At 45.9% G+C, this 16,205-nt stretch overlaps 1 protein-coding gene across 2 annotated transcripts in view; it reads left to right on the top strand.

The window, feature by feature from the left end:
• The first annotated feature begins 3,443 nt into the window (after positions 1-3,443).
• Positions 3,444-16,205, top strand: part of HM13 (histocompatibility (minor) 13) — a 41,714-nt gene continuing 28,952 nt past the window's right edge. For both annotated transcript variants that reach the window (XM_012637666.1, XM_012637667.1), the window contains exons 1-2: positions 3,444-3,781; positions 12,572-12,670. In XM_012637666.1, the coding sequence (XP_012493120.1) occupies positions 3,599-3,781; positions 12,572-12,670 (282 nt within the window). In that variant the 5' untranslated portion in view covers positions 3,444-3,598. The remainder of the gene's footprint in view (positions 3,782-12,571; positions 12,671-16,205) is intronic.

The raw sequence follows: 16,205 nt of genomic DNA, 5'->3' as shown, positions 1-16,205 counted from the left end.
AGGATTACAGGCGTGAGCCACCACACCCGGCCTGCAGTCGAATGTTTATAGCAGCACAATTCACAATTGCAAAGATGTGGAAACAACCCAAGTGCCCATCAATACATGAGTGGATTAATAAAATGTGGTATATGTATACCATGGAGTTCTATTCAGCCACAAAAAACAGTGGTGATTTAGCACCTCTTGTATTATCCTGGATACAGCTGGAACCCATTCTACTAAATGAAGTATCCCAAGAATGGAAAAACAAGGACCACAGGTATTCACCATCAAATTGGTTTTAACTGATCAACACTTAAGTGCATATATAGTAATAACATTCGTCGGGCGTCAGGCAGATGGGAGGTTGGGGAGGGGATGGGTATATACACACATAATGAGTGCGGTGCGCACCGTCTGGGGGATGGACACCCTTGAAGCTCTGATTTGGGTGGGTCAAGGACAATATATGTAACCTAAACATTTGTACTCCCATAATATGCTGAAATAAAAAATAAAAAATAAAATAAAAAGTCATTTCACTAAATTATTTGGCTCTACTATGAAAATAAAATACTATAATTATTTTTAAAAAGTAAAGGTAATAAGATGAGTCAGGGTGAGGCTAGTAGATTATGGAGTATGTATCATTGCTAAAGGTGGGATACAAATTTCAAACTGAGCTTCCCAACAGCCAATGTAAAGAGGGAAACAAAAATGCAAAATGTATATCTAGCATTTACTATGCCTTCCAAGTTTACTGCCTCAAAACAATCCTGGCTTTTTTTCTTTTTCACTTCAGACAAGTAATGTGCTGACATTGTAACAAAGTTTGAGGTGGGCATATCCCTCACTGGTGAGTGAAAACTCAATTATCACACTTATGAACTACAAAAGGATCACAATCCTGTGTTTCAACAGTTGTCGTTTACCAGAGGAAGAAACTGAAGCATAGTGAGTGAAGTGACTTGCTTAAGGGTATACAGGTGGGAAGTGAAAATGAGGGGACTTAAGTCTCACTTCGTTCATAAATAAGTTGCATTTATTCATCTAACATTTGTTGGGCACCTTCTATGTGCCAGGTCCGTTTCCTTTCCATGCTGTTCCATAAACATCTGGCCTAACTCGGACAATGAGATTAAAGTGCGAATTGCCAAATCTAGCTGCCCCCAGACTGAAGCTGTAGTTCCCATAAGGAAATTCCTTTCTTTGCTTCCTGTACGAGTGTCTCATGCATTTTCCCACTCTGCTAATGATATGGGGTAAGAATGGACAGAGGCAGGGGAAACCTGAGGGGAAGCTGGAACAGAAAGGTTATCCATGATGTAGGTATTCAATGACGGGCAAGGTGAATAGATGCAGAAATAATGAGATGTTTTAGTGCTGGGGAAATACCTTTATCTAAAGGCAGATGTGAGATGTGAGTGCAGGAAATATCCTCTGACTTGGAATCAAAAGGCCCCTTGTTGAGTCCTGACTCTGCTATTGGCATGCTGTATGAGCTGTATGAGCCTTGGTTTCCTCATCTACAAAATGACAGTAGGGATTTCCTATCTGTGTCAAATAGTTCTTTGGAAATAAAATGGGATATTCATCCATCCATTCATTCATTCAATAAATATTCACTGAGTGCCCACCATGTGCCAGGCACTATTCCAGGGGCTTGAAATTCAACAATGAATATTAGCGACATAGTTTCTGCCTTCATGGACAATACAATCCAGCAGAGATGACAGATATTAATCAAACACTTACCAAAAAAATAAGGATGTATCAGTATACTACTCCCCTGCATAACAACTTTGACTGTTTTCACATTTCTCTTGGAATAAAATTCATCCACAGTCCACCAAGCCCAATGTGAGATGATTCTTGTCAACCAATCTGACCTCATTTTGCACCATCAGTTCCCTTTTTACTCCCCTCCAGACACACTGATCATCTTTCACTTCCTCTATCAAGCCCTTTCTCACTTCTGGACCTCTGTACATATCTCTACCTGGAATTCTTATCCTTTGACTGGCTCCTCCCTTCCCTTTAGGTGTCAGACCTCCCTTGAGCATCCTACCCAAGGTGATTCCTTGGGCCATTCACTGCCCAGCTCCATGTTTGTTTCATTTATAGCATTTAGATTTCCAGGAGCTAGCATAGCACCTCTTAGGTACTAGATATGCAATAATGATGTGTTGAACGAAAGAATTAGTAAATGAATATATATATGCTTATAAATGCATGAGGAAATTCTAAAATGATACACGAGAAAATATTAAGAGTGGTTGCCTTCAGGAAGGTAGGTCAGGAAACTAAAAAGGGAGGGAGTCTCGCTGTTCATTGCGTACCCTTTTGTACTGTTGAGTTTTCACTATGTGCATATTTTAACCTTTCTGGTTTTCTGTTTGAAAACCAGTATTAAAAATAAGAATCATGGCTGGGCGCGGTGGCTCACGCTTGTAATCCTTGCTCTCTGGGAGGCCGAGGCGGGCGGATTTCTTGAGCTCAGGAGTTCGAAACCAGCCTGAGCAAGAGCGAGACCCCGTCTCTAGTAAAAATAGAAAGAAATTAATCGGACAACTAAAAATATATAGAAAAAATTAGCCGGGCATGGTGGCGCATGCCTGTAGTCCCAGCTACTCGGGAGGCTGAGGCAGGAGTATCGCTTGAGCCCAGGAGTTTGAGGTTGCTGTGAGCTAGGATGATGCCATGGCACTCTAGCCTGTGCAACATAGTGAGACTCTGTCTCAAAAATAAATAAATAAAAAATAAGAATCACATAAATATAAATAAGTAGTTTCTTCCAATTGTGATAATAGCCACAAGCTTTATAAACTGTAAGGTGTCATGAACTGGGAAGCAATTATTATTGCCTGGCACATAGTAGGCACTCAATACATTTCCAAACTTCACACACCCCCTGCCCTCTTTTTGATTCATTTTTCTCTAAATTATTTAAATGCATTAACATGCTATATAACACTTAACTATACACTACCATCTTACAGAATTTACATTCTATTTTGTTCATTTTATTTATTGTCTTCCCAACCTCCTACACACAGCGCACTAAAATGCAAGACTCATGAAGGTGGGGATGAAGTTTTGCCTGTATTGTTCACCTCAGTGTCCCCACAGCCTAGGACAGTGGCATATGGTGGAACACAATAAATATTTAAGGAGTGAATAAACAATCGGATATTCACGCATGGATGCATGCATGAATAACCAAATTCTTAGTTATTAGGAATATGAGGATTTATGGACATTGGGACAGCCTGGGATTGAGGAGACAGACTTGAACTGAGGACTGGGGTCCTCAGGTCTCTCTCGGGATGGACGCCCACCGCAGTGGTACAGTGTTCCTTTCTGAACCTTGCAAGTTGCTTAGCAACCCGCCGCCCGGCCCTCTGCCACCGCTAGAGGGCGAGCGGGCGGGGAGACGTGCACGCGCGCGCGTGCGTGCATGCGTGTGCGCGGGCGTGCGCGGCGCGGGCTGGCGAGGGAGGTGCGTCACTTCCTGTTTCTTTAGGGGAACGTGGCTTTCCCCGCAGCGCCCGTTTTTTCATCTGCGTCCCTACTGCAGCGGCCTGAGGTGAAGTCGGATCCCGAGCGCAGCTTCGCCATGGACTCGGCCCTCAGAGACCCGCACAACGGCAGCGCCGGGGCACGCAGCCCGGCCAACGGCACGACGCGGCCGCCTTCCACGCCCGAGGGCATCGCGCTGGCCTACGGCAGCCTCCTGCTCATGGCGCTGCTGCCCATCTTCTTCGGCGCCCTGCGCTCCGTGCGATGCGCCCGCGGCAAGGTAGGGTCAACTGTTTCCAACCCCACCCCGGACACGGCCGACACGGACCCTTCCTAGGCAGGACAAACACCTCCTCTCCCCGAACACCGACCCTTTCCAGCATTGCTCACCACCGTTCCCTCCACCTGGGGCCCACTTCGCGCCAACCAATCTGACCTCAGGATCTGGGTACTGACACCTTCCTAAAATAGGGACTTGTTTCTAACCCCCGCCCCAACCCGGACCCTGACACATCCCTCTCTCTGTGCATAATGCCACGGCTAGGAGCACTGTCAACCGACCCTCACATTGCAGTGGGGCGCTGGTTGTTTTGAGCCTATTGGGTCCAGCCAGACCAGCCCCATCCTGGGCTTTGGGTCAACCCCAATCTGTACCTGATGGGATACTGGTCCTGAGGACTCCCGAATGTACAACCTCTTGTCACCCCTCAGTTAGGAATCCTGCTTCACCCCACCCCAAGGCCATTTCTACCATCCAGACCCATCCCTAGACTTTGCCTTCTGTCTCACTGGAATCTATGGCACCTCATGGGCTCACCTAGCACCCCTCAGATCAGGCCCTTGCCCCTGCCTCAAAAATAATCCTCAGCCCCCAGTTTTTCACTTGACTTTCTGGAACCAATTCCAGTCAGCTGGCGCTTCATAACCTGGCACCTTGATGCCTCTACTTTGTAACCAGGTGTGGACATCTTATTTTGCTGGTTTCCTCTCCCTAACTACCATCTAACCTTGGACCTGTCCTAGCCAAAACCCACACCCTGTTCCTGACTCCTAACGCTTTTCCCGCCCCCAGCCCCTGACTCTGTCTCAAAGTAGCCTTTCTCCTCATAACCTCAGACAGTCCTTCCACCATTTGGTCCTACCTGCTGAGTAACTGAGCCACTGTTGGCCTTCTCTTGTAAGACTGGCCCGCACCCCATCCCTGCCTTCCCTGACATCTGTCCCACTGGATACCTGAGAAGACTCCAGCAGCTCCCACCTTCTGTCTCCCTCCCCCCTCTTCACCCCCACTTCTCCACTATATTAAGCGCTCTCTAGCCCATTTTACCTTCTCACTTCCTGGCACCCTCTCCCTTCCTCCACAGCCTCTTAATCTGCAGCTCCCCACTGCTCCTCCTCCACCCAGACCTGAAGATGGACCTAAGCGGAAGCTGTCTTACCCAAAGAGGGCAAGCCCACAAAGCAGCTGCCACTTGTGAAATTGCTTAAGCTTAGGTTCTCAAAACACTACCCAACTTGAGCAGTGGTTGAAGCCTGCCACCTTCCTTCCCCAAGAGCAGAGAACTCACTACTGGCTCTTTCTGGTCAGATACAAAGGAAAGTAGGCAGGGCTTAGGCTGAGAGACTCAGATGTGATCCCATTTTCCTTATTCTTCCTCTTCTAAACAAAGTTCAGGTGGCCGTAAGCCTCCCTACCATGCCTGTCAGGCAGACAGTGCAAAGAGAAGTTCTGAAGTAGACCAGGACAAAGAAGGTGAAGGGCAGCTTGATCCAAGCAGCTCCCCAAACTGTCTGAGTAATTAATTCTCCTTGGCACCTTCTGCACAGGGATCACTAATCTCTTAGGAAAGCACCTGCCAGACGACAGCATTTCCTGAACTTCCACTATTGTCTAGGGTGGGGGTTTGCTGCAGAGATGAGTAGGTCAGAGCCCTGTTACCAAGGAATTCAAGAGTCTGGATGAAGGAAGAATAATTAGATCTGTGATTTTAATACAAGCAGTGCTGCAGGGTTTAGGGAAAAAGATTGAGCACATCTGGGGCAGGGCAGGGAGGTTTTGCTAGAAGTAGGCTTGGGCCTTCATATAGAGGTTGAATTTCAGCCAGGAGAAGGCATTCTAAGCAGAAGAAACCAGGTATGAGGCAGTTCAGGAGATAGTGGAGATTCTGATGTGGGTGGAGCAGAGGGTAGTGTTAAGGCCTGGCATGATGGAAATTAAAAAAGCAAATATATAAAGGAGCCAAAACTGTAAGTCAAGCATTTGAAAAGCGGCTGGGCGTGGTGCCTTATGCCTGTAATCCTAGCACTATGGGAAGCTGAGGCAGGTAGATCACTTGAGGTCAGGAGTTCGAGACCAGCTCTCAGCAAGAGCGAGACCCCATCTCTCGAAGAAATAGAAAAATTAGCGAGGCATGATGGCGTGTGCCTGTAGTCCCAGCTACTCGGAAGGCTGAGGCAGGAGGATCACTTGAGCCTAGGAGTTTGAGGTTGCAGTGAGCTACAGTGACGCCACCGCACTCTAGCCGGGGCAAGGCTATCTCCAGAAATCGGAGAGAGAGGGTGTTAAGCCTCTAAATAGGTCCCCCAGGCATCTCCTGCAGGGCAGTGGGGTTGGAAGATATATGAAATTACAAACAGGACCCGACCATTAGTAGCCTGCCACCACCAATAACCAGGATGCTCTGAAGTTTACAAAACCTTTATCCCCTTTGATGCTCACAGCAGCTGAGTGTGGTAGGTTGAGCCAGTTTTATTAGCCCCATTTTACTGAAAAAGAAACTGAGGGTCAAAGAAATAACTTCTGAAAATCACACTGCCAGTTAGGGGCAGAACCAGGTGTGCCTAGTCCTAATCCAGGGCTCATTCCTTCATACTGATGCCTCTAAAAGCTCACTCAAGTGGCATTTTGACCTAGAGAAAGGACAGGCCAAATGCCTCCCTTTTCTACCCTGAGCCATTTCCCTGGTCATTTGGCAAGGAGAGAGAAGAGTTAGTGTGGAGACCCAGGAGCTTTGATTTTCCACCAATGTTAGACCCAAAAGCCAGTGAGAGGACAGAATTCTCCCAGGGGCCAAAGGGGCCATAACAGGCAGGGCAAATTGTGAAGTCATGGGGAGAAGAAGGTGGAGCGTCCAGGCATGTGTTGGGAAGAAGTAGCCTAGGGAGGATCCGTCCCAGTGCAGCGCACCCGTTCCTGTCGGAGACCTACGTCCCCAGGCAGGGGCCAATCCAACCCAAGCAGTAGCTGCACGTCAGATTGGTTCCAAGGCCCTTGGCCTGTAACACAGAGGAGCCTCTCAGCCAACAGGACTAGGTGCCCACTCTGGGCTGGGTACCAGGAGTGCCAAGACAAAGAAGGCCAAGCCCTGCCCTCACAGCTCAGTCACCAAGGAGAAGCAGACATGTGACCAGCCAACTAGATTGAATTCTGATATGCCTCCTGGAGGGGGCAGCAGTTGTCTTTGCACGGATGGGTGAGAGTTGAGCAGGCTGACAGGAGGAGAGGGAGGCATGGAACCACAGGTGTGTTCGGGGAAGGTGTGACATGAGCCCAGGAGAGGGCCTGGATGCAGTGACAAGAAGATGCTCGGGGAGCCTGTGGCCTTTGTGAGGAACAATCCTGAAGGCAATGAAGTGCTTAATCTTTATAGCTACAAAAATACTACATGCTTATAAAAAATTCAAGCAATGCAGAAGTATAAGGAAAAACCTCAGTACTATTCCTTGGAAGTAGTTACACACTACTTCGAATTAGCTGTTTGGTATGTAACCTTCCAGAATTTTTTCTGTGTATATACAAACATGTAATTTATGTGCCTGTGTATATATGTAAATTTATTTTTATAAAAATGGGATTGTACAGTACATGTCACTCTGCAACTTGATTTTTTTAAACACTATTTCTTGGTTATTTTTCTATGTCAACACATGTAGCTGCACCTCACCCTTCCTTATGGTGGGAAGGGGAGGTTATGCATGCCCATGGTACAGAATTTGAAAGATACAAAGGGATGCGCAGTGAAAGTCTCCCTCCCATCCCAAGCTGCCCAATTTCCCCCGCAGAGGCACCCCCTGTCACCTGTTTTCTTAGATATCCATCAGGGGAGATTCTGTGCTTTTGCAAATGAATAATCATATGCTTTTCCCCCATTTTTATTCTATAACTGCTATATATTGTTTTATATACATACACACACATACTTTTTTGCACCTTGCTTTTTTCACCAAGTATATGTTGGAGATCAAATCATGTCAGTACATATGGTGGGCATGTTCTTTAACAGCTGTGTGGTACCCCACCTGTACCCCACAGTTTGTTTAAAGCACTCTAAAGTGTTTCTCAAAGTGTGGTTCCTGGACCAACAGCATCAGCATCACCTGAGAACTGGTTAAAAATGCAACTCCTAAATCAGAAACTCAAGGTGGGCCCAGCAGTGTGTGTTTTAGCAAGCCCTGGAAATTGATTTGCTGGGTGGAAAGCTATGTGCATTTTTTGTTTAGATAGATTTTACCAAATGATCCACTGTAGAAGTCGTATGAGTTTACTCTCCCACCAGCAGTGACCTCGATTCTTGTTTAATGGCCGCGTAATAGTCCATTCTCCAGAGGTTTTTAAGCAGGTATGTGATACAGTCGGGTGTAGGGCTTTGAAAGAGCTCATGGCAGGGGAGGTGATAGGCAGAGGGAGAAGGAAGGGTAAGGAGGCTGGCGCAGGGGTTGTGGTGAAGATGGCAGTGGGGGCCCACGAATTGGGGTGGGAGGTGTTAGTTCAGGAAATGCAGTTGTGGGGAGGTGAGTGACTGAATGTGCTGATAAGGAGAGGAGACCCTGGGTTCTCCAGTTGGGGCAACGGTAACAGAATGGTCCACGAATTCCAGATCATTTCCAGGGCATGGCCTGGAAGCAGCGCTCCTGGAGCTCGAGCCATGCCAATGTCTGGAAGCCAGGCATCTGTCTTCCCTTATTGCTTTTGCTTCCGCCCTGATAACTGAACATCCAGAATGTCACTGGAAGCTAAATTTATTTCTGCTATTGTGTCAGCTTTTCTTCCCCACTCAATTGTGTTTCAGGAGCTACTGCATTTGCATACGTGCGTCTGGTTTAAAAATCCCAAACCAATTGGTAAAGAATCCTAACAACTCTTAGTATTTCTGTCACCACGAAGATTAACTATTCAATTACTGTCAGGGTTCTGTTCCTCAGAAAGCTCACAGGCTCCTTGAGCATCTTGTCAGAACTTTCCAACAGAGAGTTCCGGGTGGGAAAGGTGAGGTCATCTGGGACATAGTTGCCAGGAGTTTGGGGTCTGGAACTGCCTCAGTTTGAATTCCTGGCTCTGCCACTCACCAGCTGTGTGACCTAAGCAAGTTACTTCACCTCTCTGAGCCTTAGTTTCCTCATGTTTAAAAGGGAGCTATTAAAAGTACTGCTTTGTAGGGTTTTTGTGAGGATGAAATCACGTAAAGCACCTAGAACAGTGCTTGGCACATAGAAAGTTCTCAGTAAATATTATCCTTATAATTGTTACCGTCATTCAGATTTCAGGTCTCCCATTCTGACTCAACATTGCTGTGTGAGATATTTATAACAGTCACCCACAAAGGAGACCAGATTCCTCTGTGTGGTGGAGCATCTGTCCAACCTTGGTTTGTCATTGAATAGTATTAAACCTCTTCCCACCCGGGGTACCTGGCTCAATTGAAAGGAATACGTGGAAATGAGCCATAACACTGGCTTGTAGGTGAAGCCACAAAGTCCCAGGCGTACTTTCGTAGCCCTGAGCCTCTGCACTCACAGGTCCTTCTGCCTGATAAACCCTTCCTTTCCTTGTACACAATGCAAACTCCTCAACTCTGCGTTTATCTGGCTCCTACTGCATGCCAGACCCTGTGCTTGACCTTCAAGGCCTTGCTTAAGTGGTATCTGCTCTAGCAACCTCTGACACTCCCCTACTGCTCTGCAGAAATGGGGTCTTGTCTGCTCTCTCATGATTCCCTTATACATAACAGCATATAGAGCTTGAATCAAATGACTCAAGACACAATGCGCAGAAATCAGAATCCTCACAGCTCATCTTGCAGCTGAGGAGATCAAGGCTCCCAGAAAATGAGAAAAAAGAATCACTTTCCCAAAGTCCCACAGCTGGAAAGAAGTAGAGCTGGAGTCAGACTGGGCTTTCTGACCTTAGAGCCCTCTTTTAACCACTTGGCATTTGTACTGTGTTTCATACTGGTATACGTGTCTGTTTTGTCGTGTGTCAGACTGCATTGTAATATTCTGTTTATTTGTCAAGACCTTAGCCTACCTGCCTGTGAACTCTGAGGTCAGGGGCTGTCTGATTTTTTTTTTTTTTTTTTTGAGTAAAGGTCTCTCTCTGTCACCCAGGCTAGAATGCAGTGGTGTCATCATAGCTCACAGCAACCTCAAACTCCGGGGCTCAAGCGATTCTCCTGCCTCAGCCTCCCAAGTAGCCGGGACTACAGGTGTATGCCACAACGCCCAGCTGATTTTTCTAGTTTTTGTAGAGACAGGGTCTTGCTCTTGCTCCAGCTGGTCTCGAACTCCTGGCCTCAAGCAATCCTCCCACCTCAGCCTCCCAGAGTGCTATGATTATAGGCGTGAGCCACCGCGCCTGGCCAGGGCTGATTTATTTTTGTACACAACCACTACACAGGAAATGTCCTGAGTCTGTGGAAGTGCACAGAGGGGGTGAGGAACTTGCCTGAGTCCCACAGCACACTGCTGCCAAAAGCAGAAAACAAGGACTGAGAGAGAAGAGAGAAGGAAGTAAACAGGCCTCTCTGTCAGTATTGCTCACCCATCCCACCCCCAGCTCCTGGCAGAGCTGCCAGAGTGAGTCACACAGAGCTGCCCCCAGTGGCTCCAGAGGAAGGGTCTACCATCCGGCCCAGGGTGTGGGCCGCACAGCCATACACGCGTAGGGGTTTGGTTAAGGGCCTCCTCACTCGCCTTTCCCTGGTAATCACAGCCCTCATGTGGGCTCAGTACAGTTTGCCAGGTGCTTTTGCATCCCGTATCTCATTTGGTTTAAGGCTCTTGGCTCTTTTTCAAGGTAAGTAAAGCTTGAGATTGCCATCTGGTTTGACAGATTTACTCATCTGAGGCTCGGAGAGCAAATGACTATCTCCCAGCAAGCCATTAACAGCAGTGAATACCATGAATATACTTAATATGCATCATTTTACTTACATGTGAATTATCTGTAGGAAAAATCCCGAGAAGTGGAACCGCTTGGTCAGAGGGTACGTGCACTTGTGATTTTGACGTAGACACGTTTTGCCAGCTTGCTATCTGCAGGAAGCCTGCCTCCTTCCCCACAGCCTCTCCAACTCAGCGTGTTACCAAACATGTGGCTTCTTGCCATTCTGACAGATGAAAAATGGAATCTCAGTGTACTTTAATTTGAGTTTCTCTTATTGAGAATGAGAATGGACATTCTTTTCTTATGATTAAGAGCCATTTGTAGTTCCTGTTCTGTGAATCTTCTCTTTGTATCCTTGGGCACGTGCAAATTACGATTTGATGCATCCTGCCAAATAGCCCTTTCCAAAAGACCGGACAGGTTTATACTCTGGCCAGCGCTGTGTACGCATCCCCGTTCCCCACAACCCCCCTCCCAGTGATCATTTCATGGGCTTGCTGCCCTCTGCCCCTCTCCTTCCCACTTTGCAACCTTCCACCCTGGGGCACAGCCAGGTCTACCTTCCCCAGACAGCTTCCCTCTTAGCAGGTTTTTTCCTGTTGGTTTTTAAGAGCCAGCTATGAGCCAAAATATCGGTGAGACTTCGCAACTGAATGGATCCCTTCTCCCAGGGATGCTGGTGCTGCATTCACAGGATGGATGTGTGATGATAGAATCTCAGCACTGTGATGAGCCTGCGGCCACTATGGAGAGAACGTCACTTTAGCCATAAGCAGAAATCTCATCAGGCATTGCTAGGACTTCGGTAGCTGTGATATAAAATAGCTGGGGAGTAGGCTTGTGGCCAGAACATTTGCTGGGCCCTTGAGAACTGTGAGGATTTTGCCTAGCAGGGAGAGGGCATGTAGACAGTATTGCGATCCTGGAAGCTTTTGAATCTGTTCTGAATACAAATTTATACCAGGACTATACTATCATTGATGAATTTTCACTAGGAAGCCCTTTGGCTTGAATCCTATGAAGCTGATTTAATTTCTGTGTTGCACTGTTACTCCATTTTCAATTCTTTTCCATTTTTATAATACCAAAATTATTTTGATTGCATTCAGTTCTTTTTCGTGTAAATATTTATCCTTCATCAGCTCTTTACCCACATCACATTCTTGCCAACCATAGCATCTGCTATTATAAATGTAATTGTGGCTTTTATTTTTACTGTATTCAAGTCTCCCAATGAAATTTCTTAAGTTTTGTCACTATCTGCTTCTTCTTGTGGTTTGTGTCTCCCTGTGTGCAGTTTTAGCCATTGTCAGTTTTGTTCATTGTTTATTTCATTTCAACTCACAATATTCATTACCTACTAAATGAAAGACTAATCATATTTCCCTCTTAGCTAATCCGTAAGAAAAATCCTCATGAAGTGTGAGACTGCTCTGTGGTTACCAGTGTCCAGGTTTTCTTCTCTCAGTTACTCCATACTGGAACAGCCTCTGCCATATGCTGTCACCCCATATGTGCCACATGTGCCTGGATTCTTCTCCCTGGACTGTTTCTATCAGGGTCCGGATCTTATGGCAAAATGGTGGGATCAGAGCATCTTGCCCCAGTGGGAGGTGGGCAGCACCCCAGCAGAGGGAACAGCATTAGCAAAGCCTTGCAGGAAAATGTGGGTGAGGGCATCAGATTCCCACCAGGATCCATCCTGGAAGCCAAAACCATGCTCGCAGGCCAGGCGCGGTAACTCACGCCTGTAATGTAATCCTTGCACTTTGGGAGGCTGAGGCGGGAGGATCTCTTGAGGCCAGGAGTTCAAGACCAGCCTGAGCAAGAGCAAGACCTCATCTCTTTAAGAAAAAAAAAAAAAAAAAACACGGTCCCACTAAGCGGGTGCTGTTCTCTCTCCTCCAGAATGCTTCGGACATGCCCGAAACAATCACCAGCCGGGATGCCGCCCGCTTCCCCATCATCGCCAGCTGCACGCTCTTGGGGCTGTACCTCTTTTTCAAAGTAAGTCCTTTGGCACCTGTTTTGTCATTTAGTTTAGATGACTTTGTTTTATTTTTCCCATCACAGAAGCCATGCATGTTCATTTATAAAAAATAAAGAGCAGGGAAAAATTACTAATTCACCCATAGACCCACCCAGAGGCAACCACTGTTGGTTTTTGGGACCCTTTCCCACCAGTGCCTGTTTCTTTTCTCCATGTAGCATTTCGTTTTGTTTTTGTGATACCAGTTTGGTTTCACTGTACTATTTATGTTGGGATGGGGTATAGGTTGTGTCTCAGACATACCTCTACCATACTAATCGCCTTTTTTTTTTTTTAATTTATCGAGGTTTATTTTCCCAATAAAAGTTACACAGGCTCAGTGTTGCAAACCTGGAAAACACAGAACAGTAAAAAGGGAAAAACAGCAATCATCCAAAACCCCACTACCAGAGACAATCACAATTTCCCTTTGGAGGTGTGTCCTTCCACTGTTTTTCCCTGTGCATGGTTTTTCCATAGCTGTGACCACATGGTGTATTCAGTTTGTAGCTGCTTTTCTCACTTCACATTAATAACGTCATAAGCATTTTCTCATGTTACTGCCAACTCTCCTCAATATAATTGTACTGTCTTCTGGATTTTCTGAATTATAAAAGTAATATACAGAAAACTTAAAGGTATATCAAGAGAGGGATAAATAAATCCCACAACACAGAGGTAGTCACTGTTAACATTTTGGCATAGGCTTTTTATAAGCATATGTTTAACATTAGAATCCTGTTATAACTATATGTTGTATTTTCTTATTTTTTTTAATAGTATGTCACAAGTGCTTTTTTTCCTGATCATTGAAAATTCCACAAGAATGACTTTAATTTACATTTTAAAAATACATGTACATGTTTAAAAATTTTTTTTCAACCTAAGGAAAGGTACAAATGAGCAATAATCCTCTGCCCAATGTAGTTTCTTGTGAGTCTGTTATACATAGACATATATTTTTGTTAAAATATTTAAATATGTAAAACATATAATTCTTTCCACAGAGGTATTTTTGTATCAGCACAGCAAATCTACCCTATTCTTTTTAACAACTACTCATGGTTCTGTTTTATAATGTACCGCTGAGGGTATTTAAGTGCGTCCAGTGTTGAGGTAACATAGAAGTATTGCCATGAATATTTTCTTTTTTTTTTTTTTTTTTGAGATGGAGTCTCACTCCCTTGCCTGGGCTAGAATGCCGTGGCGTCAGCCTAGCTCACAGCAACCTCAAACTCCTGGGCTCAAGCGGATCCTCCTGCCTCAGCCTCCCAGGTAGCTGGGACCACAGGCACGTGCCACCATGCCCAGCTAATTTTTTCTATTTTTAGTTGTTTGGCCAATTTCTTTCTATTTTTTTTTTTTAGTAGAGACGGGGTCTTGCTGCACAGGCTGGTCAGGCTGGTCTCGAACTCCTGAGCTCAAACGATCCGCCCACCTCGGACTCCCAGAGTGCTAGGATTACAGGCGTGAGCCACCGCGCCCAGCCAATATTTTCTTTTTTTAAAATAAGATTCTTAAGGCTATGCTGCGTTGCCATAAATATTTTCATGTACATATTTCATGCACGTGTTTTCCTCATGCATAGGTACAGTAGAACTACCAGGTCAAACAGCATCTCCTTTTTTTTTTTCCTTTCCTTTTTTTTGTTTTTCCTTTTCCCCCCAAGAGATGGGGTCATGCTCTGTCACCCAGGCTGGAGTGCCGTGGCATGATCATAGCTTACTGCAGCGTCCAACTCCTGGGCTCAAGTGATCCTCTCACCTCAGCCTCCTGAGTAGCTGAGGCTATAAATGGTCACCACCAGTGCAAAGCTGATTTTTTTTTTTTTAGAGAGATGGGGTCTTGTTGTGTTGCCCAGTCTGGTCTTGAACTCTTGGGCTCAAGCAATCCTCCTGCCTCAGCCTCCAAAGTAGTGGAATTGCAGGTGTGAGCCACTGTACCTGGCCTACATCCCCATTTTTGATTAGACAGATAGTGCCAAATCGCTCTCCAAAAAGATTATACCATTTTACAGTATCGCTAACAAGTGTACTGGCTTACCCAGACTCGCACCTACAATGGGTAGCACCAAAATTTTTGGTTTTTACCAGTCTATGCATGAATCAAAAACATAATTTTTAACACCTACTTCCTATTCCATAGCTCCCTCATTGTTGGATCAGAAATATTTTTTTAGTGGTTTAAGAATATCCCCACAAGCAGATATAGCATAATTGACTTATAGCATTCCCTTCACTTTAAACAGAAAATGTCATTCTGATTTTTACTCCTATAAATAAGAGTGTATTAAGTAATACTGAGTAATCACTGATTTATTTTTTCTTTTTTTCCTGGACCTGGGGTGAAGAGCTGAATTTATCCAATGCCTTGGTTCATAGCATACCATCCTCAGTAGATGCCAGGAACCGCCATATTTTTTCTCTCTTCACCCCAATACCCACCTCCATTTCCCACCTCCATTTCCCACCTTCATTTCCCTCTCTGCCAGAGATGCCTCCTCTAACGTGTTTGATTTATGTCCTTAGATATGTATGTTTCTTATAGAATATATAGGGTTGGTGTATCTGTGTGTATGAGTGAGCGTTCAGTTTCCATAAATAAAACTGCAATGCATCTCCGTTTCCTTTTCCTCTCCCCTCTACTTTTGAGCTCTCTGTGGCTCTGTGTACATGTAGCCCACTGCTTCTGACTTTGCATTTGGCAGATATTTCTCAAGTCTCTGCTGTGCTAAGCACCAGGAATATACACCCAGTCCCTTGCCTCAAGACCTTCTGACATTTTTAGTATTTAATATTCTTTGCTTAGGCCAGATGTCCCAAAAAGGAATTTCTGGCAGCAGTGGGTGTGACCTTTTTTATTTAAGCAGCTGGCTTCCTGTTGCTCAGCCTTTCCTCCTCTCTGGGTAGGTAAGCCTCGGCCTGCCTCGTGCAGGAGCACAATGCATACCTCTTCCCTGTGCCTCTAGAGTGTCCGTGCTAAGATTTCTGAAAGGCAGCTTCCTCCTGGACAGTGCAGCCACTGGGCTCCTGAACTCCAACCCGATGGCTGGTTGGTTGGTTTGCTTAACAGAAAAACAGCTACCACGGTAGCTCTTCCTCGGCCCCTTTCCTCCCCTCCTCCCAGGTGGGGCACTGGAGTTCGTAACTGCATAGTAAATTTTTTAACACTTCATATTTTCCTGATGCCTCAACATCCCCACGGACAGGCTGTGAGCATCCAGCAAGGTAACTAGGTACACCACTGTGGTAACACTGGTCTCTGCCACAGGTTCCCCTTCTTGCCTCCCTGCCCCACTGACTGTGGCCTAGTGCCATTCAGACAAACACGAAAGTCCCCTCACGCCTTTTGCTTGTGTGCTGCACCCTCCCAAGAAAAGCACTTGTCCATGGGTCTCCCTCTCTAGAACCTGGGAGTATGATAAGTCCTTTCATTGCGTAGGCCTCTCTGAGGGACTCTCCACCTGAGTTTAGAACGATCGCATCCTCGTCACCAACTGTGTTGCAGGTAGGG

Source organism: Propithecus coquereli, unplaced genomic scaffold (genome assembly GCF_000956105.1).
Source record: "Propithecus coquereli isolate 6110/MARCELLA unplaced genomic scaffold, Pcoq_1.0 Scaffold122, whole genome shotgun sequence".
Classification (NCBI taxonomy): domain Eukaryota; kingdom Metazoa; phylum Chordata; class Mammalia; order Primates; family Indriidae; genus Propithecus; species Propithecus coquereli.
The sequence above is the reverse complement of the archived record's forward strand: the minus strand, read 5'-3'. Positions and strand labels throughout refer to the sequence as shown.